The sequence below is a fragment of the Felis catus genome, chromosome C2 (assembly GCF_018350175.1).
Source record: "Felis catus isolate Fca126 chromosome C2, F.catus_Fca126_mat1.0, whole genome shotgun sequence".
In the NCBI taxonomy this organism is placed as follows: Eukaryota; Metazoa; Chordata; class Mammalia; order Carnivora; family Felidae; genus Felis; species Felis catus.
This window is the reverse complement of record NC_058376.1, coordinates 127,853,039-127,875,007: the sequence shown is the minus strand read 5'-3', so window position 1 is coordinate 127,875,007 and position 21,969 is coordinate 127,853,039. Positions and strand designations below refer to the sequence as shown.

General features: G+C 47.0%; 2 protein-coding genes across 3 annotated transcripts in view; one reads left to right on the top strand and one right to left on the bottom strand.

Annotated features, from left to right (window-relative positions):
* Window positions 1–21,969, top strand: part of EPHB1 (EPH receptor B1) — a 430,079-nt gene that overhangs the window by 10,618 nt on the left and 397,492 nt on the right. The window lies entirely within an intron of this gene.
* On the bottom strand, window positions 12,810–20,842 carry LOC123380121. 2 transcript variants are annotated; one of them, XM_045037562.1, is made up of 3 exons: window positions 16,258–20,835; window positions 13,837–13,921; window positions 12,810–13,237 (listed from the first exon to the last, which is right to left on the bottom strand). In XM_045037562.1, exons 1-3 carry the CDS (start codon window positions 16,999–17,001, stop codon window positions 13,098–13,100), a joined length of 969 nt encoding a protein of 322 aa, XP_044893497.1. In that variant the 5' UTR covers window positions 17,002–20,835; the 3' UTR covers window positions 12,810–13,097. The 2 variants fall into 2 exon arrangements, 1 of the variants encoding a protein (XP_044893497.1); XR_006585476.1 differs by having other exon boundaries at window positions 17,047–20,842.

Below are 21,969 nucleotides of genomic sequence, written 5' to 3'. Positions count from 1 at the left end.
ACGTATTTGTTAGCCTACTATGTGCTAGGCAGTATGCACAAAACAGGAAATGTTCCAGCTCTTGGGAGCATCCAGGTGGGGAGGACAGACAGTCATTAAGATAACAAATAATATAGAATCTAATTTTAGGAAAGTGCCATGAAAGGATAAACAGGGCAATGTAATTGAAAGTGATGAGGGCAGGCTTGGACAACTTGAAACGGGGGAGAGGCTGGGGAAGGAAAGGCATCTCTCTGTGAGTATGTGAAGGCTGGTCTTGCCAAACAGACTTAGCTTTACTCTACATGCATGATAGATTTTGGCTTGATTATGAAGTTCTTTCCAGCAAAGCTGAACCAAGATGGAATAGGCTGCCATGAGGGGTGATAGAGCCCCATCCCAGGATATCCAAGTGAGGGCTAAGCCACTTCCAAATTAGAAAGCCCAAATTCTATAAGAGGGAAGGAAATGGGGGGTGGGAACAAAGAGACCGAACTGACACCTTTGCTTAGGAGCCATCAGTTTCATGAATACTCATGCAGAACACATTTATTGGGCATCTGCATGAGAAACATTGTGCTTGACACTGAAAACATGAAGTAAAGAAGACATAGCCTTTCCTTCAAGAGGCCACCTATTAATAGACTGGTGGGGGAGACAGAACCATGCAGACTACAGGCTGTAACAGGACATATGATGGAGTCTGATAGATGTGGTATAACATTTACACATCAGCTGCTAGGAGAAACCAGATGAGAGTGTCATATTTCTAGTGGGAAGGATTTGAGGAAGGAGTGTGTATATGTGTGTGGGCATGTGTATGCGTGTGTGTGTGTGTGTGTGTGTGTGTGTGTGTGTGTGTAAGAGAGGGAGACCATATAGAGATAAAGGGTGAAGCTCCATAGAGGTAGGGTAGAAGTTTGTCAGAAGTGGTTAGGAATGAGAAACCAAGACTGATAGTTATTCTTACTCTCTGTGTCATGAGGGTAGACATCCAGAGCTCTTCATCAAGAGCTTTGCCTGTTTTATTAGCCAGATCTCTGGCTATAGAGACACATGTTCAACTCAAGCTGAAGGAAAGCAAAGGGTAGGGGTGATTATTGGCAATTGTTATTAGTGGACAGTTTGGGACTTAGGTTGTGATTATACCTAGGGGCACCAGGGCTGTCTCAGACTCAGTCTCCTTTTTCTCATACCTTAGCTCTGTGTCTGTGTCAGGAAGGGTCCTGACAGAAAACAGACTGCTCTCTCAAAGGGTTATTTGAGGAGAGTTTAGTGAAGAGACTCTTTACAGAGTTACGAATAGGGTTAAGGGAATCACTAAGGATGGAGACGCAGCCAGAGGCTGGCAACAGTGGGAGGCCATGACTCCCCATAGCCAGTGGGGCAAGGGAAGAGAATGATGCTTGGGGGCCTGGAAAGAGCTATAACATGGGAGAGGGCTCCCTGACAGGGGCTGTAGACAGAGGAATGAAGCTGCTGCCCAAACCATGCAGGGGCAGAGATGGGGCATTGTATTCCCTGAACTTGTTCACCTCTACTTTTTCTCTTCCTGCCAATATCTCCCATTGGATGAACTCAACAAGAAGGCATGGGGTATGGAAGCCTGGTTCAGAAAGGTCAGTCTCCTGAGGCTCAGAAGAGGGCAAAGAAAGGTGGAGAATGGATCTGAAGGGACAATGAACAGAGCCATTTAGGTTGACTCCATCCTCAGACAGGCCTTCTTGCTATGGTCATCTGGCCACTGGCAGCTCAGGCTCACATCCTCTTGAAACTTCAGCAGAAAGATAATGGCTCACCCCCAGTAGCTGGCCTTCCTTGGATCATAAGCCTCTCTTGTGAATCAGGCTGTCATGAGGATGATGGAATGCACTCATTGGCCAGGCTTGGGCACACAGCTACCTATCTCTGGAGCTGGAGGGAGGTGCATGGCCTGTAATGAGGGCTGGGCCACCACAAAAAGTCAGGGTGCCATTACCAGATGCAGGAGTGGGTGCTGGACAGTATACCACATTTGCTGCATAACTGATTCATGGAACATAATGGAGAACTAGTGTGTGCAGTAAAGGAAAGGACCCAGAGTGCAGGTGGGGAAGGGGCAGATAGAGGGGGTTGTGTCTGTGAGGGTCCTGGTGGAAGATACGGGAAAAGCTGGGGAAACTGAAGGTGATAGAGAAAAGTAAAAACGCAGGAAGGGAAAAGCTGGAGGTGGCTGGGCAAACAGCTTCTTTCTTGATGAGGATGTTCCCTGTCTTCCTAAGCATCATGATCAAACTCAAAGTAATGAACAGGCAGACAGCAGGGATGTTTGGCTAGAGGCAAAGTGATTTTAAGACAAGGGTATCTCAAAGCAGACTCTAAAGGAGGAGGGCTCCTTTTTGGGGAAAGATGAAAACACAGTGCGTGAGGGGCCACACCTCTTACTGTAGCTCTCCAGGTTGTGACTTAGCTATGAGAACATCTTAACCTAATGGTTGCATGTAAATTGGATACCCAGTGGAGAGCAAGAACGAAAGAAATGCGAACTCATAGGAACAATGAGATGGCTCAATTCCTTTCAGTTTTCAGCATTATCTTATCAATCATGGCTTAGCCTTACCTGGAATTTCTGTTTTGCCTCAATAGAATATGTATCCACAGTTTTCTGTGTACATTTTGTTAAGGGTTTAAGACTTGTATAATGATGGTAGACCTTCAGAGTCCTTTGCAGACTCCTTCCTTCATACTTTAGATATCTCTTCCTCTCTTGAGGAATCTGCTTAGAATACATCAGAGGAGGACTCCATTTGCCCTTCCAAGTTCCCTGCTCTTGGCTCCAACTTTCCTCTACTCCCAGCCAAGCAGAAAAAGAACAGTTAAATTTTTTTTTTTTTTTACACTGTAGCACAATGCTGCTGCTCTGCATGAAAACCCATGGTTTTCTTTTTCCAATCAGAAGAAAGTAATTTTCCTTTCACTCACCTGACTAACTTGTTCAAAGCGTCCCCTCCCCACCCTTTTCGGATATCTTGCTGCTAAGTATTTGCCAATTCATTTGCATCTCAATGGTTCCTTAGCAACTATCATACCCTCAGGATTAGGTACAAAGCTGCTCTCTGACACAGACTGCCAGGGCTACATTGCCCTCTTTTAAGGTGCCTGAGTTACCAAACCAAGCCCTACCCAGACACGAAACAGGTTTACTCACAACATCACATGGGTTCTGAATTACAATGCAGTGCCTCCTTACCTTATCTGAGCATGCAGACTTCCAAGTGACCCTTGCACCGAAATGCCCCCCAGTAACCTCGTAGCTCCTGAAAACTGTCCTCTGATAACATGTCTTCAGAGAGAGAATCCCAGATCTCCACATTGGAGGAGAGTCCTGTCTTCTGACAGGCCGTGAATTAGGTCCTTTTTACAGATCTGGCGGCTGAGGTTCAGGGAAGTGAAATGACGGCCCCAAGGAGGGGCAGGCACCTGGAAGGCACCAGGGCCAGATGAGAGCTCAGGGCACCTCTGCTTCCTGGTCCACTGTCAACGTGCTGCAAAGAGAGACTCCCATTTGCTGCCTATTGTGAGCTTTCAGAATAAATTTAAAGAAAAAAAAATTTTTTTAAGCATAGATATGTGACTCTATTCAACTGCAGTCCTAGCAAATTTCACTTCTCACTGAACTAGAGAGTAATTGCCCACGTGAATAGGCCAAGTGTGTGTGTATCCCCTAGTTTCTCTAGTCCTGGCAGTTGATATTCTTTCTGTTCTTGGGCTTGTAGCTGAGGGCAGTATGGGTGGGGTGCGGGAGAGCCCAGAGTGCGTGTGTCTCTGCGTGTGTCTGTGTGTGTATTTATTCAGACGATGTAGACAGACAGTGGCACTGGACCATTTAGCAAATTAGAGTATTCCACCCTGAGGAGGTGGTGCTGTTTCTGTAACAGCACCAGGCATCCACCACCAGGGCTCACTGGCATGGAACAGCCTGGCAAGTGGAAGGCACTATTCAGAAAAGGACAATGAGAACAGAGCTCATTGTACGGTAGGGCTGACCTTTGCGACTCCCACTTCACGTTGTTATTAAATATCGGGAAGAGACTGAAAGAACAATTATAATATTGTCATAATGTATAAGCGTAGAAAGCAAGCCATTCCCAAGGAGGCTCTGGCTTGGCTGAGCTTGACAAAAGCAGGGGACTCAGCTCCAGTGCTTATTTTCTTCTCATCTGGAAGTTGTCTCTATTATTGAACACAGCAGAAAACCATGAACGTGCCGCGTGCAGTTCTGCCATCACGGGCTCCAGAAAGCCAAGATGTCAGGGAGGAAGGGGGTGGAGGTGCTTGGATTTCTGCTCGTGTCCCTGTCGATCTCAGTGGTGGAGTTTTGGCTGCAGCTGTCTTGATGTCTTGATGGCCTGGGCTTAGCGGGGTGCTGGCTCCAGGGATCCTGGGGAGTTTGCTGAGTTGAGCTGGCTTCAGGGCTTTCATAGGACAGTGGGTGACTGGCTTTCCCCTGTAGAGAAGGATCACAGGAGCTCCTGTGGCCACTCCCTCCTGCACACCCTCCCAGCTACTAGGCCACCTAACCATGCTGATGACCGGGGCTCACCGCATTGGTAATCTTAGCAGGTGGGATTTCCACACCGGGCCTCGGCATTGCCCTCTGGCGTCACACTCTCCCATGGAGAGCCGCATCAAGACCAGTGTCTCTCAGCTTCATTCTCATCCTTGCTGCTCTAAGGAGTCTTTAAAGACCTTTTCTTCCTAAGCACGCCATACCCCATGAAATGTTAATACCACAGATACACTGTACGTGTGTTTATATATTGGGGCCCTTTGAAGGACCACAAACCATTGTAATATCTAAGTGTTTTTGTCCCCCAGTGTCCCCCAAGAAGCAGTTTTCGCTCCTGTTCAGAATACATAATCAAAACGAAATAACGCTGGCAGCAAAGTAGCCAGCCCTCAGCTGAGTTAGAGCACTGCTTCGCACCATCTGTTTTTCCGTATAACTTTTACCAAGGGTGGCAGTGACCCATTGGGAAGAATGTTCCCCTTGGCTGATCCAGAAGGTCCCCTGCTGGCTGTTATTAGCCTTTAATTGTTGGGTCCTGGGGCACAAGGGTAATCAGTAGGTGTGGAAGTATTTCAGTATTTTAACAAGCATGCCTTTGCCAGGCTGTACTTTCTGGACATCAGCCCTGAGTATACCAGTTTTGAAAATAGTTTCTTGAGTCTGTCTGGGTCCATTTTTTAGTGTTAATTTTAATAAAATTTTTTTTCACTTACATTCCAGTTAGTTACCATACAGTGTAATATTAGTTTCAGGTGTACAGTTAGTGATTCAACACATACAACACCCAGTGCTCATCACGAGTGCACTCCTTAATCCCCATCTAGGTCCATTTTTTAAAATAAATATATTTTTGGAATTTGAGAAACTTAACAGAAGACCATGGGGGAATGGAAAGGGAAAAATAGTTATAAACGGAGGTAGGCAAACCATAAGAGACCCTTAAATACAGAGAACAAACTGAGGGTTGATGGGGGGTGGAGGAGAGGGGAAAATGGGTGATGGGCATTGAAGAGGGCACTTGTTGGGATGAGCACTGGGTGTTGTATGGAAGCGATGAATCATGGGAATCTATTCCCGAAGCCAAGAACACACTGTATACACTGTATAGCTAACTTGACAATAAATTATATTAAAATAAACAAATAAATAAATTTTCTTGAGGTATAATTTACATACAATAAAATTCACCAATTTTAACTGTATTATCCCTTGAGACTTGACAAATGAATGTGGTTGTTAGCCACCACACAAACACAACACGGAACATTTTCATTATCCTCATGTCCCTTCTCTGTTATTCCCTTCCCTCTGCCCTTGGCCGCTGGCATCCACTGAGCTGATTTCTGGCTCTCTATTTTGCCTTTTCCAGAAGTTCACATAAACAGAATTGTAGCATATATTTGGCTTCTTTCACATAACGTAATGCGTTTGAGAACCTCCATGTTGTTGCGCGTATTGCTGGTTCCTTCCTTTTTATTGCTGAATACTGTCCCATCGCATAGATAAATCATGGTTGGTTTATCCATTCAATAGTTGATGGGTGTTTTTTTTTTTCTTCCTAGTTTCTAGTTTTGGGGCTTTTATGAATAAAGCTACTGTGAGTACATGTCTTCCTGTGGACACAAAATGAAAAATAGGTTTGCATTTCTCTTGGGTAAGTGCTTAGGAGTGGAATTGCTGGATAATATGGTAAGCGTTAAGTTTGACTTTATGAGATGGCCAATTTGTCTTCCAGAGTGGCTGCTCCACTTTGCATTCCTACCAGCAATGTATGAGAGTTCCAGTTGCCATTCTGGTGGGTATATAATGGCATCTCATTGTGGTTTCCACGGACATTTCTCTAATGACTAATGATGTGCTTTTAACGTGCCTCTTTGCTATTCATATGTATTCTTTGATGAAATGGATGTTCAGATCTTTTGTCCATTTTTGTTAGGTTGTCTGTTCTGGGTCCATTTTCAACTTGGTTGTTCGGAGGTAACAGAGGAAACCCCCCTCCCCCCCACTTCCGCCTGACTGTTGGGTTGCTGTGTTGTGCTCAGGAGACCATAGGTTGCTACCTGCTTGGTCCCATGCCTGGCGTGGGGGTAGGTATGGACCATGATCTTCTCCACAAGAATGGGTGTTACTTATCAGGGACAAAGTGCATCCCCATACAGGGGCCGGCGCCTTGAAAGTGGGCTGTTAACTATGGCACTGTGTGAGCCTCCATAGGAAACCATAGTTGAGGTGATCTGGGATTGTGTTCACAGTGTTTATTTTCCACATTCTAACCTTGTCTCCACCATACTTCTGGGTATGAAGAAAGGACCTGTACCCCCACCCCTGCCCAGCTTTGCAGGGGGAGCTGTGTCTCCATGGTGACAGCAGAAATCAGGTAGAAATCTCCCAAGGGTTCTGCTTCCCCAGGGTATTTCTGTGACAGGTATCTTTTGGTTTGGGGTTTTCTTTTTATAAAGAAAGGCGTGATTCCCCTAGGAAAGGTGCTCTGATCCTACACAGGGAAGCACACCCAGGCTCAGGCTGGACTCTCAGGCCTGGGCGCACTGGGCTGCCCATCACCTTTCTCCTGCCGCTCCAACTCCTGAGGGGTCTCCCAGCCCTTCTGCTTTGTGCTGCATTCAAGCTGAGGAGGATGCCTTTGGCTCATGTCTGAACTGTAGATGACAGACTCAGGATCCCACGTCTTTCCAACACTGGGGATGATGTTCATGCTTCAGCCATGCTTGCTGTTATTTGCGTGATGATCAGTGATCACAGTAATCATGGGGGAGGTGACATGTGACAGGGATGAAAAGGCCTGCTGTGGTGTCATCAAGGATTGGTGTGCTCTGCTGGGCCCCGCGTCACTTCTCACAAGCGCCTCTTATGCTCGTGAATAAAGCTTCCATCGGTGCTGCCCACCTCTGGCTGTGGGCATCACGGGCTGCCTGAGGGACCCCCAGAATCCAGCCCAGGGCCTGGCACAGAGTAGGCACTTGGTAAATGTGGAAGAGTAGATGGATGAATGGGTGAACTGGGTCTCTGTTACACTGCATAGGTCACTCAGGGAGAGGCTGATGCTGGTGACCCCAAGGCATAAAGCCAGGGACTCATGTCAAACAAAAGCAATGACAGCACGGGAGACCCTGAAGATCTAGTTGTGGAGACAAGACCGGTGCACCTGGTGCTGGGTGGAGAGACCCATGGACGGTTCAGATGAGGAGCTGCCATTGAAAGGCCTGTTTCTAGGGGAAGCTTAGACGTAAACTGGGCCTCGAATATATGAGCTAGAGGGTGGTAGGGAGCACATCATGGGAGAAGTAGCAGAAGTGGAGGCCTGGTGATGGGAGAGGAAAGGCACGTACCTAGAAGGGAAAAGCAGGTACCTGGAAGAGCAGTTACAGTCAGGTGAGTGCTCAGTGGTACAGCCATGCAGTCAGTGTTGTAGGGAGTCAGGGGATGGAGAGATTAGAGTAGGCTAGGGTAATTGGGGTGGCTTCTTGAAGGAGGGGGTAACATTTATTTATTTTTTTCTTTTTTATTTATTTATTTTTAATTTTTTTTTTTCAACGTTTATTTATTTTTGGGACAGAGAGACAGAGCATGAACGGGGGAGGGGCAGAGAGAGAGGGAGACACAGAATCGGAAACAGGCTCCAGGCTCTGAGCCATCAGCCCAGAGCCCGACGCGGGGCTCGAACTCACGGACCGCGAGATCGTGACCTGGCTGAAGTCGGACACTTAACCGACTGCGCCACCCAGGCGCCCCGAGGGGGTAACATTTAAAGGAAAAAGAGTGTTTGCTGTGGTAGAGGAGGCAGGGCATGGGTCTGCCTTCTATTCAGGCTTGCCCTGCCCAAAGCTGAAATCATCTGGTATGGAGAACTGACAGAGATGTTTGTTTCTGTGATATATGCCCCTTTGTCTTGGACCTCTTGCCTTCAGAAAGCCTAGGAGGTGTTCCTGTGAGAGAGGGTTCAGTATCAGTGTTTTGTCTTGAGTCCCGAGGCCCAGTTGGCGTTGCCAACGCGGTTCACCTAGAGGAAAGCAAGAGGCTTCTTGCAATGCTCTGCACCAGACTTTGACTAGCTATTTCCTTTGGTTTCATGCTCTGTGTGTGGTCTGTGAACCGTGGTCTGTGGGCCTCACCTGAGAGCTTGTTGGAAATGCAGTATCTCCAGGTCCCACCTCATAGTGATCAAATTCAGATCTACCTTGATCAAGAGTCCCAGGCTCTTGGAGTATTTTGTTGGAGCATAAAAAACAAAAAACAAAGGAGACATGACAAGTGACTGTAACGCATGACCTTTTACTAGATCCTGCACTGAAAAAAACGATGCTCTTAAGGACAATATTGGGACAATTGACAATTGACAGTGGGCTCCCAACATTAAGGGAGAGGGTCTCATTAAATGAAAGTATTATAACGATATTAAATGTTTCAAATTTGATAACCTATTGTGACCAAATAAGAGAATATCCTTGCTTTTTTGATGTATACATCCTACTCTCAGAGGGTTAATGGAGGGAATTAAATCAGCAAATAAATCAATGTGTGTGTATATACTATAATGAAGGTGCATATAACACAATACTGTATATGAAATATGTTATATTGTTATAATTTATTTTTCTTCTTTAAAAAAATTTTTAAAAAATGTTTAATTTTGACAGAGAGAGACAGACAGAGCAGGAGTGGGGGAGGGGCAGAGAGAGAGGGAGATACAGAATCTGAAGCAGGCTTCAGGCTCTGAGCTGTCAGCACAGAGCCTGATGGGGGCTCAAACCCATGAACTGCAAGATCATGACCTGAGCCAAAGTCAGCTGCTTAACTGACTGAGCCACCCAGGTGCCCCTGTTATAACTTTAAATATATGTAGAAAGAGAGAATGAAAAAAATGAATGTGGCAAAATGTTAAAAATTGGTGAATCAGGGTAAAAGATCTGTGGGGGTTGTTGTTCCCACTCATGCAACCTTCCTATGTGATTGATATTTTAAACATAAAAAGTTTTTTTTTTTTGAAAATATGGCTTGTTTAAAAGTTTGATGGATGTTGCAAGTTACCCTCCAAAAAGGCTGCACCAATTTATATTCTCACAATGCCACAAGACGGTTGGTGCAGCTGTTTGATGTAGCTATTTTTATTCAGCTATTTTGATGCCAGGGACTTTTCTGATGGGGTCATATATCAGTTTTGACCTGGGAACATTCATTTTTCCCCCCAATTTATTGTGAATATTTATAAAAGTATAGAAAAGTCATAGTGCAATGAGCATCTATAGCCCACACCTCGATTCAACAGTTGTTAATATTTTACCATGTTTATTTATCAGTACACAGTTTGGGGGAAGGATGGGAATTGAGACCTAGCAAAATTAAGTACTTGCCACAGTTAAGTGAGGGAGCCAGACGCCATATCCTCTGTACCTGGTTCTTCATCTCCTGCCACTCAGGTCTTCCTGGATTGTTTCTAGATCAGATAGAACTGATATATGTATATATATATGTATACGCACATATATATGTATATACATATACATATGTATATATACGTATATATACGTATATACATATATATAGGTATATATATATACTTTTTTTATTTTCTGAAGCAGTTTACTAGAGCATTGGTGTTGGGCAGATCCAAATTAGAATTCGATCTCTGGCCGTGGGCAAACTCCTCAACCTCTCCTTGTCGCAGTTTATTCATCTGATAAGTGGGGATGGCATCACTTACCTGTCAGGATGGTTGAGAAAGATCAATGAGACAATCCACTAAAAGCATGTAGTAGCCATTATTATTGTCATTTTTCCTGTATCCCTCTTTTCATCTAAAGCAGATCTCTAGGGCACCTCGTCCGGGTCCCTGTCTTTACCCTGCCTGCCGGTACTGTGTCTGGCCCATTTATTCCTGGTGTGTGGCTCTGTCTTGTCTACTCCAGCAGATGTGGAGGGCCGGTGCTCCAAGTCTCTGAAAATTTGTACTGGGCACGTATACTGGGTAATGTTCAGCGGCCTGCCATCACTCATCATGGACCCAGAACCCCAGGCCTGGGCAGCCAGGCCTCCCAGGTCACTAACCCCCAGGTGAGCAGGTCTGGACCAAATCCCAACAGCGCTGGACTAGCAAGGAAAGGGCGTGTGGCCCGTTGTTCCCTTCCCACCCTGTCCCCAGGACTTCTCATTAGACCAGAGTTCAAGATTGTAAGGAGGGGGAGGCACAAGGATAGGACTAGGGTAGGGACAGTGTGGTGCTCACCTTGGGTGCACAATTTAGGGGGTACCCAAAACCTCAGTAACCAGGCTAAATATTAAAAAATAAAATAAAATCTTTAAACTCTGGCCTGTGGCTGGCTGCCTGTTTTGTAAGTAAAAAATAAAGTTTAAAACTAAAGTCTGAAGGTCTCAGTCTGCCCACACAATCTCTTTGTGGCCCTAGAACTTGGGGATGACTGGAGAGCACACCCCTGGCCCTTGTGGTCCTCAAGATGGCAATATCAACGAGGCTGCAATTCTAGATTTAGTGTGGCTCTTTCATCCCTTAAAGGGCCAGACACCCTGATGCTCTTAGCACCTGGCTCCCCAGGCCTGTGGCTAGCGTGGCTCAGAAGGAGGCATGGGTATGTGGTGGCTTCTGTTGGTGCCGGGTAGCACTTGTTTCTCTGTCACGGTGGAGGGGATACACAGAGCCCCTCTCTGGCCTTAGAACTGAAAGTATGCCTCCGTGGAAGAGATGTGGTGTGGGGGGCCAGAGAACTGGCCCATGTTTACCTGCTGGTGAGCTTAGAAAGCCACCTCATATCTCTGAGGCTCATCTTCATCCCCAGTCCAGTGCTGGTCACAGAGTTCAACCTCCTCCTTTCTGGGTTCTTCAGTGAGGTTGTGGAGTAGAAGCTGGAGCCAGTGTGTATGAAAAGCTTTGTTCTAGAACTGGGACGTGCTCTGGAAATACAAGCTGTCCTCTGGAGTAATAGTGGATGCGATAGATTCCAGTGGATAGTGTCAGTTCCCTGGCCCAGGCTGGCTAAGTGATTATTCCTAGAGAGGAGGATCAAGTCCAACACCCTGACCAGCCTGGAGCAAGAAGGGGCAGTGACAGGTAGAGGGGCTGACAGCTTTCAAGGTCTCATGCCTGTGCTCCCCACCCACCCACTTCTCAAACAGGTGGCTCCCCAGTGCCCCCCTCCTGCCCCATTCTTGGCTCACCTAAGAATTGTGGGGCTGTTGACTCCCCTGACTCTTCTGAGAATCATGTGGAGAGGCTGCTGGGGACATTGCTATAGTCACCTTTTTTTTTTTTTTTTTTTTTTTACCTCCAAGGGAAAGAGAAATAGATTCCTCTTCTTGATATGAAGAGTGGTATGTACATAGAAGGAGGAGAGAATTAATGGGGATTTTGGCCCACAATTCGTATCACTCCCACATGCTAAGTAGGCACATCCTCACCCAAGACCCTAACGTTTCATTCCACTCTGGCATCAGACTCGGGATTTTAGTATAGGATATTTTCATCTAAATACGGTCTCTATCCAGGAGCAGATGAGGCTCCTCAGATGGAGTCCTTCAGATGAAGAGACCTGGATCATTTGTGGCGCTGCAGCCAGATGGGAACTGAAATGTCTACAAATAGTCCACCCATGGTACAGGCGATAAAGTTCATCATAAGTCTGGAGTTGGTGCTGTTAGCTGGGATGCCTGGATCTTTTCCAAAATGCTCCTCCTCATCCATAGCTAGACCAGCTTCCTCCCAAGATGATCTCAGGGCAGCCCTTCTGCAGGAATATGTTTTAGGGTGAGCAGGGAGCTGATTGGAGGCTGAGGAACAGTAGGAAACAGTCAACCTGGCTGGATGGGATGGAGGTGGGAAGGGGGGCAGATTCAATCTTCAGACTACCATGAGATGCCTAGTGGTCAGCTTCTGAGCAGAAGTGGATGTTTGAGCCGGGTATAAATGGATCTATACATGGAGTACCAGACAGGAGAATGCTTTGCCAGGTGGGTGTTTTGCTGTATGCAGAGGTGAATTCCTCACTGAATACAGAGAAACGGGAGTGAGATAGGCATCAGTATACCTCTGTATTACATTTCCATTATAAATTGGGGTTTTCCATTTGGCGTGTGTCTGTCCTCTCTCTGCCGAGGGCTGGGAGCCTCCTGTTTGTGCATTTGTGCCTTGCATAGCCGGGCAGGAGTAGGCAGGATGTGTGCCCCACTGGTGACTCCCTATTTCCCAAGTTCACAAATTGGGCCCCATTTGGAGGGCAAGGAGAGACCCAAGAAAGAGGCAGACCACTCCAGCTAGGTAGGTGGCAGGTTTAATAAGGGAACTTATGTGTGAGGTTTGTCTTGGGTGCTTCAAGACACATCGATCTCCACCAGACTCTTAACAAGTTTATATAGGGTCCTTGATGGGGTTCCATTATGTATACCATGCAGATAGTCTCAACAACACATTGCTCTCTCAAGACTGTGTCCTTGAAAATGGCCCCCACCGTGGGGACACGGGCAGAGTGTACATTCCAAGGACAGGGGAAGAGGGGATGAGGACCTTCCACTGCCCAGGTCCAGCTTGTGGGTCAGCCAGTGGTCATGTCCTCTCAGTGACCTCCTTCAAAACCATGACGGGTGTAGAATGGTGCTCCTTGCGGGGGCGGTGTCTCAGAGACCAGGTGCCCATCTTCACTTGGTTGTTCTTGAGGTATGGGCCTTGAGCAGTCATCTTGGCCTCTGCAAAATGGAATGAGTAATACGTCCTTATAGGGGTCTCAGTGTAAGTGAGAGAACGTATGTCTAGTGCCCAGTGCAGTGTGGGGTGTGCAGCAGGCACTCAATAAATACTTCCTTTCTTCCCCGTGTCTCTTCTTTCTCTTCTCCTTCAAGGCTATGGTGTGGGGGTTCTGCTTGGAGAAGCTGCGTCTCCACCTTACACCCACACCCTGCCTCCTGCAGCTGTGTAGACACTGCCCTTGTAGCTTCTCCTTGTGGGAGAGGTGACTGCCCTGTAACTCATTTTCCTGCTGCCCTGCCTCCCTTATCTCTGCCCTCCTGGGGTGCTTCCTTGTGACAGGCAGCCAGGAGTGCTGATGCCCCCTTCCCTACCCTGGTCTTGCCACCCCTGCCTCCTGCTCTGTGCCTTGCTGGGGTGGGCCCCGCTCAGAGGACAGATGGACACTCCTGGGGCCAGTTTCTAATGTGGCCAGTATTAGCTAGTTGCTAGAACTGACTCCGAATCTGTTATTCAACAAGATTATTTCTCTTATGGGATCTCTGTCCCATCCCACCTCAGGGACCTGTGCTGATGAAGGAGAAGGCACACCTGCTCTTACCTCCCTCAGCCTGGAGGTGATGCATCCCTTCCCCTCTCCAGTGGCCGCACCCATACACCAGCTGAGAAATGGGGTGAACGTCCATCTGGGAAGAGGGTGCTGGTTTAGAGAGCAGGTAGCATTGTCCCTGCAGTACCACCACAGCCTCTCTGCAGGCCAGGGACAGGGACAAATGCCTCCCTGCCCCCAGGGGAGGCCTGTCCACCAAGAGGGCTCCGAAAATCCCTCTCTTCTTCTCTCCCTACATTCCTGTCTTTCCCTCCTTCCTTCCAGTGTTTAGAGAGCATCCCCTTGGACCAGAAACTGGTCTTGCCTCTACGAAGTGGAGGAAGAGATACCTGAGAGTAACTATTCGGATCATGGAGGCTGGGCTCTCTGACCACAGGCAAAAAATCAACCACATTATTCCACACAGAGACAGGTGACTAGAATAATTAGGGCTGAAGCGCTTCTTCAACAGCAAGTTCTTGGTGTTGTTTTTTATTTACTTCTGTTTGCCTGGGCCGCCTGCAGTGTGCCCCCCACGCTGGCTGCCTCCTCTCTTCCTGGCACTCCCCACGAGCTTCCTCCTGCCTCCTAACATTTGCACCTGCTGTTCCGCTGCTGGGTAAAGGGAACAAACATTTGATATGCTTTGAAAGGAAGAATGAAATTTAATTTAAAAATTAAGAAAAAGAAACATTAGAACTGGTTGTTGTATGGAAACCAATTTGACAATAAATTATATTAAAAAGAAAGAATCTAGAGAAATTTTTAAAAATGATAATAAAGTAAAAAAACAGGGAATGTAATTGCTTAAAAGGATTTGTGAATAATGAAGATGGTTCAAGTAAAGATAAAAGATAGGGATAAAAATAATGGTGGAATGAAAGTGTAAGCCCAGGTGCACAAGAAAAAACGTGAAATCCAGAAAACTAAAATACTTTTATGCTAGATTGTAATAATGCAAGAAGAAAAAATTCAGAAGGAAACAGCTGTTCCCAAACCATAGGTGAGGTGGGGGAACAGCCTGGCTCTGTGATTGTTCTGGAGGGAGCCTGTGTCTCTTCCTCTGAGAACTCTTGGTGTGTGAAAAGTTCCAGCTCAAACAGAAACAGTTTTCTCTGAGCGGGAAGAGGCTCTAGGTGGAGACCGTGAAACTGGGAGGCGGGGCAACTTGCACCGTTTATTGTATCCCTAGGGTCCAGGCCTTCTGGGTCTCTCCTTTCTCCCTGTCTTTGGGGCAGTTGTGTGGAGCACAGAGATTGGGAGGTCAGAATTGGGGGCCACCAAGAGCATAGGGGTCCCTCCCAGACAGTGTATCTAGGAGAACGTTGGTTAAATGAGAAGTGAGATGGTGTTAACATGGGGCAGGAGGAAGAGGTGTCACCAAAGGCCTTGTGCTGTCTGGGAAGTAGTGTAGGAGCCGGGAGGTCTCCCTGCTCCACTTCTGGAATTGGGGACTGTATCTTGGGTGTGAAGGGGTGCTTCAGCTGGCAGAGACACCCCCTTTCCCTCTGACTGCCCTCCTGCCTGGAACCTGGTCTGCTGGACACCCCCGTCACCACACTGGAGGCTCCAGGGCTGTCCCCCGAGGCAGGCGCATGCTCCACAGACACCCTGTAGCCTAGGCTCCCAAGCCTCTGGCACCTCTCTGCTCTGACATTGGCCACCTTTCACTGAGACCTTGGCTGCAGGTGAGCTGAGCTGTTATAGGCTGACAGTGTATGCGGGATGGAGGGGGCACTAACCAACATGTATTCCTTTCTCATTCCCATTGTGAAAAGATTTACTTTCTAAAATCAGGATCTTTCCCTGACCCTTCAGGAATGCCCGTGATTCTTATTTAAAGTTGTAGGATATTATTCCATATCATTTGTGAGCAGGACCACTCCAGCCTCTCCCTGCCCGGTTCTGATGAGCAATACAGCACCAAAGCACATTCCTTTTTTATTTTGCCTCATTTTGCAAAGATGACAGATCTAAATTACATCAGGGACCCTTCTGTTTTTAAATAGCATACTTTTGTTGTTACAAATTTTTTTTCCAATCACCTTGGAACAGATTTGTGTCCTTCTCAGAAGTGCTGGAATGGTTCATGGGAATTGAGGTAGCAGATTGTAGCTTTGACTTGGCATACATGAACCTCAGTGATCCACTCAAGGATCATACTGGGCTGATTTGTCAGCACGACCTGCACCCTTGTCTCAGATCTGGGCAAGAGGGAAACAGAAGCGCCCTCAGTGGGTGGACTGGTCCACCTCTCACACCGCTGGGACCATCTGGTTTCCTAGTTCCCTTCACACTCCCAAGTTTCCAGACACTGAGTTGAAAGGCTATAGTAGCTTGTCTCTGGGCCTGTGGCCTCTCAGATCATTGCTTTTGCTTAAAAGCCATTGCATCTCTCAGGAGAAGGTGTGAACTGGTGTAGATGACACTCACCTGCCTCCTTAATGGAGGAAGCAAATTTAGAGAGAAGTGTCCAGAAAACAAGGACAGGCCAGGGTCTCCCAGAAGGGAAGTATCTTCTGTAAACAGTGGGTGTGGTGAATGGAGAGGGCCGAACTTGCACAGGAGAAGGGATAGGGTGGAGGAAGTCACTCTGGACTTGAGAATTGGAAGGAACAAGATGTTTCCAGAAACAGCACATTTGAGATGAGAAAACCAGCACATTTCTGTAGCAGTCCCTGGAGGTAGGGGTGGGGAAAGGGGGGCTTTGACTCTTGGCTGGAAGGAAGTCCCTGTGCAATCCTCAGAGCCTCCCTTCAGCATCCAGGGCTGATGAATCTGCTTGGATGGGGCCACTGGAACTATAGCATGAGTGCCCAGGATGGTGGGAGAGAGATCTTTCTGGACTAAAGGAAGGGCAGGCTCTGGATTGCTGAGTGTGGGAAGATAGGAAGGAAAGAACGAGGGAGGGAGAGGTGGATGGAGAGAGGAAGGAAAGAAAAGGAGGGAGGAAAACAGGGAGGAAGAGAGAGGGAGGTGGAGTGGGGCTGCTTCATATGGCCCTTTCTGGGCAGAACCAGACAAAGAGGAGAGAGAGGACAGAGAAAGAAAGGAGGGAGGGGACCAAGGGGCAGCAGAATTGATATCATCATGGCTGTCTTGGGAGCTTAGGATTTCTAACTGCCATTTCAGCCCCCCCAGCACCTGCCAGGGCTCTTGCTGAAATGTGCCACACATACTCTTTAAGTCAGCTCTGGGGGACTGGGAGAAGAGAAGGCCTACCTGCTGGGCACCTGCCTTGCCTCAGACTCTGCAACACCTAACTCTTCATGGATGCCTTGCAATAACCCAAAAGGCTAAGCCTTCTCATTTCCATTTCACAGACAAGGAGGTCAAGACCCAGCTTGGCCAAAATCAAGGCAGGTTCTTTCTACTATTCTCGCAAGACAATCAGTTGCATGGAACATAGTGAATACTCAGGAAACTGCTAAGTGTCCCACTGAACATCATACATGTGAAGATCCACACTGATGTCTTCTCAAGAAATTGTAAATACAAACATATTTTATTGCCTGAAGTCAGAAGTTGGTGATAGCATCATTTTCCATGGCAACACGCTATGATGTCACAGACAGATGCCTGCAGTAGCAGAGAGACAACAGGCAGGGGAGTGGGGAGCCACGGTGCAGAGGACATGATCTATTAGTACAGATGCTGAAGGCCTTCCGTCCACCCTTCCCCCAGCATCTACACAAACTTTATGAACCACTGAATGCTTCAGCTTGCAAACTCACACAGTAATCCAAAGCAAATAGGATTTCCTTGGATGTTTTCTTTGAATATTTGCAAAAAGAATCATACTTGTTGTAGTAGTTGTTGTTGTTGTTGTTTTGTAATACTGGGCTTTTGCAGTGGACTGACTGGTGGTTGGTTCTTTGTGTGTCAAGCATGGGGAAGCTGTTAATTCCTGTTGATATGGCATGCCAGGGTGGAGATGGCAGTGAGACAGGACCAGCTGGGGGTCAAGTGCCGGGAGGCAAGTGGGTTTCTGGAAGGAGACTGGAAGGTGGAGACCAGATGGTGAACATGCTGGGGCAGAGTGCCAGTTGGTGCACATTGGACTTAAAGGGTCTAGGTCTGGGCTTTGCAGGGTATGACACACAGCAGCACTGTGTACCCTTGCCAACTGCAATCCTTTTCGTTACAGTGTTCATCTTTTCAAACTTGTGGCCCATTATGTTGTTCAAGGATGGCTCCAACAATATCTTCCATCTCACGTGTGCTTCAGCAATGGGCCTGTTCCAGTGTAGAGGCTTATGCCCTTCCCCTTGAATCTGGCCTGGTCTTGGTAACTCACTCAACCAATAAAATATGACACAAGTGATGTTCTGGGACTTCTGATGCTAGGTCATGTGCAGCCTCACAGCTCCCACCTGGATCTCTGGGAACTTGCTCTTAGAATACTCACTCTGGGAACCCAGTTTCCATGTTGTAATGTGCCCAAGCCATGTGTGGAGGGTTGACAGCCCCAGGTGACCTCCCAAATACCAGCCAGAACCAACTGCTGGCCATATGAGTGGGCCATTTGGGCGTCAAACTGGGAAGAGCTTTCGTGACTGTATCTTCTACCAACATTGACTGCAACGTTCTGAGCAAGCCCAGGTGAGAATTACCCAGTGGAGCCCAATCAACCTGCAGAACTGTGAGGCATAATAAAACATTATTGTCCCAAGCCACTGAATTTTCAGGGTGATTTGTTACACACAGTAGATAACAGGAACACAAGCAATCACTTGAAGTTGTCATGTGAGACAAAGCCCAGGCAGGCCCTAGGTCAATGACCACAGTGGCATGTGTCTATTCCTCTAGTAGGCCCAAGGGTTCAAGGCGTTACACCTTCAAAACCAAAGGAAATGATCATTGGCCTGTTGGTGAATCCTGGTCCAAGGAGGGCACACTGGAGGTGAGGAGATCATCTGTCAATCAACTCCACAAGCTTGGCGGTTGGTCTGCAGTTTGGCAACATCAGTGCCAATCAAGCCAGATCTATTCTAGCTCTGATGGGATCGTTTTGAACCTAAGCATGCAGGACTGTTCATTTCATCTGGTTGGTTTTGGCTGAGCGTCCCAGCAGTTGAGATTGGATGAGTGTCCCTTGCAGGGTTTCATCCAAGTGGTTGATGAAAATGCCAAAGAGAACAGAGCCTGTGAAATCTCACAGGAGATGCTGCTTTCCATTGGGCCCTCTTTGGCTACTGTTCTGCCAGCTGCGAATCCACCAATTTGTACTTGTCTCTGCCCAGAGCTCTCCATCTGATCCGCCATTTCATGAAGTACTTAACCGAGATTCAGATACACCATCATCTAGGGGCCTGGGAAGACTTTCAAGAAGGAAGGGATATATATTTGGTGGTTCTTACTCAACCCATGGTGTCTCCAGGCCATCTCCATTATTTCCTCTGTATACAAATATACTCCAGTCTCCATCTTCCACCATGGCTTGGCTTTATGGCATGTAGTGTTCACTTTTTCTTCCTTAAAGAAATAATACGTTTACCTCCCAGTTTTCTACCATGTTTTTCATCCTCTGGCATTGCTTGAAGAATATAGTAATTCTTTGACCATATCTGCATTGTCTTTCTATATTACATTTTCTTCCAGATAGTATTAGAACATAAAAGGTGCTGGAAAATGTTTTTAGATGACTAACTTAGAAGCAGTATACACTTAGGAAGTTCTTCCTGTTACCATTTTGATGTCTATCCCAAATCAGTCCGGGTGCTTTGCCATTTTTTGTCTCATTTCTTTTCCTCTGATTACATAGGGGCAAGATACGGGCCTCTCTAATTGACGATTCTTGCTGTGTCCTTCATCTGCCTTCTCAGGTTCTGGATAAATAACCCCCAGCTCCTTGTGCATTTCTTCACCACTCCTGTTTTTCAGGGCCCTAATCAGTTTTATTTCATTCTCCGCTATAAATGGTTTTAAAGCCCCTTGGAAATATAAAGGTTGTCTAAATAATAAATCATCATTTTGGCAAATGATACTAAGACATTTAGAGACATAAAATTAATCACCCCTTATAGCTACATAGCAGCTTTTCCACAGGGAGTACAAAGTAGTTTGTAGAGCTCATAGTTAATGCTCCACCCAGTCCTGGAGAAAGAGGGTAGGGGCTGTTTATCTATTTTACTGGAGGAAAAGCGGTGGAAGTGCAGGTGACTTCTTTTCTAGCAGCCTCTGGCAGGCACAGTCCATGGTGTGAAAGAGGCCTCAGCTCTCTACTCAACATCTGACACTGCACCCATGGGGTGTGGTGTATATTCTCCACCTGGAGCGCAGCATGCAGTGGGCTCCCTGGGTGGGCATCATTCCCTCTATCCAGCCTGTACTGCACCCAGGCTAATGAACACAATGCACATTTTCCTTAGAGCGAATTGTCTGCCCAGAATGCTTCAGAGTCTCCCACCCCATCAAGTACAAGTGCCACGGAGTCTACCAATATTCACGAAGCCTGAATTTTCATATACATCAGCTCATGAATTATTCTGTCCATTTTGTAGATGAGGAAACTGGGGCTTGTAGAACCTAAGTGACTTATTCAAACTCACACAGCTATCCTGTGATAGTGCCAGGATCTGAGGCCAGGTTTATTTATCACCCCAGTCTAGCGCTTTCTCTTCTCTGTAACCTGAGCTTAGGGCTATGCCCATTACAATTATTTTGGTTCTGAGTAAGCAAAGTCAGTGCATATGAATACATATGCATTGGCCCATGTAATTGAAAGATCAGTGGTGATGCTGGTTTCAGGCATGGCTGGAGTCAATATGCTATCAAGACTCAGTTTCTGTCCTTCTGCCCCACTTCTTTGGGGTTAGCCTCAGGCTCTTCCATAATGGGAAGCAGGTCTATTGTTCTGACCACAACAGAAACAGGGAGACTCACTTCTTGGTTCCTGCACAGTCCTTGGGGTCATTCTGATTGATCCTAACCTAGGCCACATGCTCATCCCTGAACCAGTCACCATACCAGGGGGCTGGAATTCTATGGTTGGCCCACATTACTCCTTCCCCTAGGGGAGCTGGGGGCAGTGGATGGGCAGATGAAACTATAGAGGACAGGGGTGGTTATGGAAAGTAAGATAACAGCCCTCCATTGGCACCCCACCCTGAGTCCTCACGTTCTGGCTGGGCTGCTTCTCAGATGGGCATTCCCTGCCCCATGTCTTTGCTTATGTTTTTTTTTTTCCTTCCCCTGTTTTTTGCTCTTCTCATCTGAGTCCCCCACACCCTTTGGCCTATTTCATGTGTCCTCGGACTGAGGAAGCCTTCCTGGCTCCCTGGCCCAGAGGCTTCACCTCTCTTGAGGACCTGTGATCTGCATTCCCGTTTTCCCTTATTTGGTACTCCATTGAGGAAAGACATCTGCTTGGCGCCTTGGACAGTTTTCAAGAAAAGAGATTATGTTCAAGTTGGAATAAATGTGCACAATTCACATCTTGGTGCTATTTGGGCTTTTGGTGAATAGTTGGTGAAAATCACTGCCTCAAAGATGGAAGCAAAAGCAACTCTGTATGAGTAGGAACAAAAAAGGTCATGGGTCTTAATAGGCTAGTGATGAATATGACTCTGAATATAGTGCCATAATGAGAAGTTTAGCATGGACCTCCCAGCTCCCCAGGTGGGTTTAAAACAAATAGGGCATTTCAGGCTGAAGGTTGTCCTCTTGTTCTGTTCCTCCTGGTCAGTTAGAGTCTTTTTAGAGACTAGTCCCCAGTTGGGCCATTATACCTGAAAACGTATGTTAATTCCCAGCATCTGACTCAACCTAATTATTTTACAGATTAGGAATCTGAGATTCTGAGAGGTTGAATTAACTCCCCAGGTCATGCAGTGGGTTAGCAGCACAGTCAGAAGTGGAAATCTCGTTTGGTGCCCTTTGCAATCTCTGTGGTTTTCCAGGGGGCCAAGCAAGGTTTTTAAGGCTGGGGAATACTCTGTGAGGCTGTCCCAAGCCGGAAGGAGGCTGAGGGTCATGGAAAGGAGCTGATGGTACTTCCTATAGGCTGGTCAGCACAGTCCTGGTACATGTGGACACTGAACCAGTGTAAGGACAGACAGCTGGATTGGCTTGATGATGCTTCTCAAGCATCTAGTTAGGAAGATGCCACCCCACCATTTTCTGTACTGCAGGAGAATGGGACTG

What these genes read in the sequence shown, in the direction of transcription:
- LOC123380121 (XM_045037562.1), bottom strand. Translation starts at nt 17,001, where the DNA reads ATGTGTGGCACATTTCAGCAAGAGCCCTGGCAGGTGCTGGGGGGGCTG. An exon ending in TTCCTCCATTAAGGAGGCAG is followed by an intron (nt 13,922 to 16,257) that starts GTGAGTGTCATC and finishes CCCTCTTCCCAG; the next exon opens with ATGGACGTTCACCCCATTTC. An exon ending in TCACCTCCAGGCTGAGGGAG is followed by an intron (nt 13,238 to 13,836) that starts GTAAGAGCAGGT and finishes TCCATTTTGCAG; the next exon opens with AGGCCAAGATGACTGCTCAA.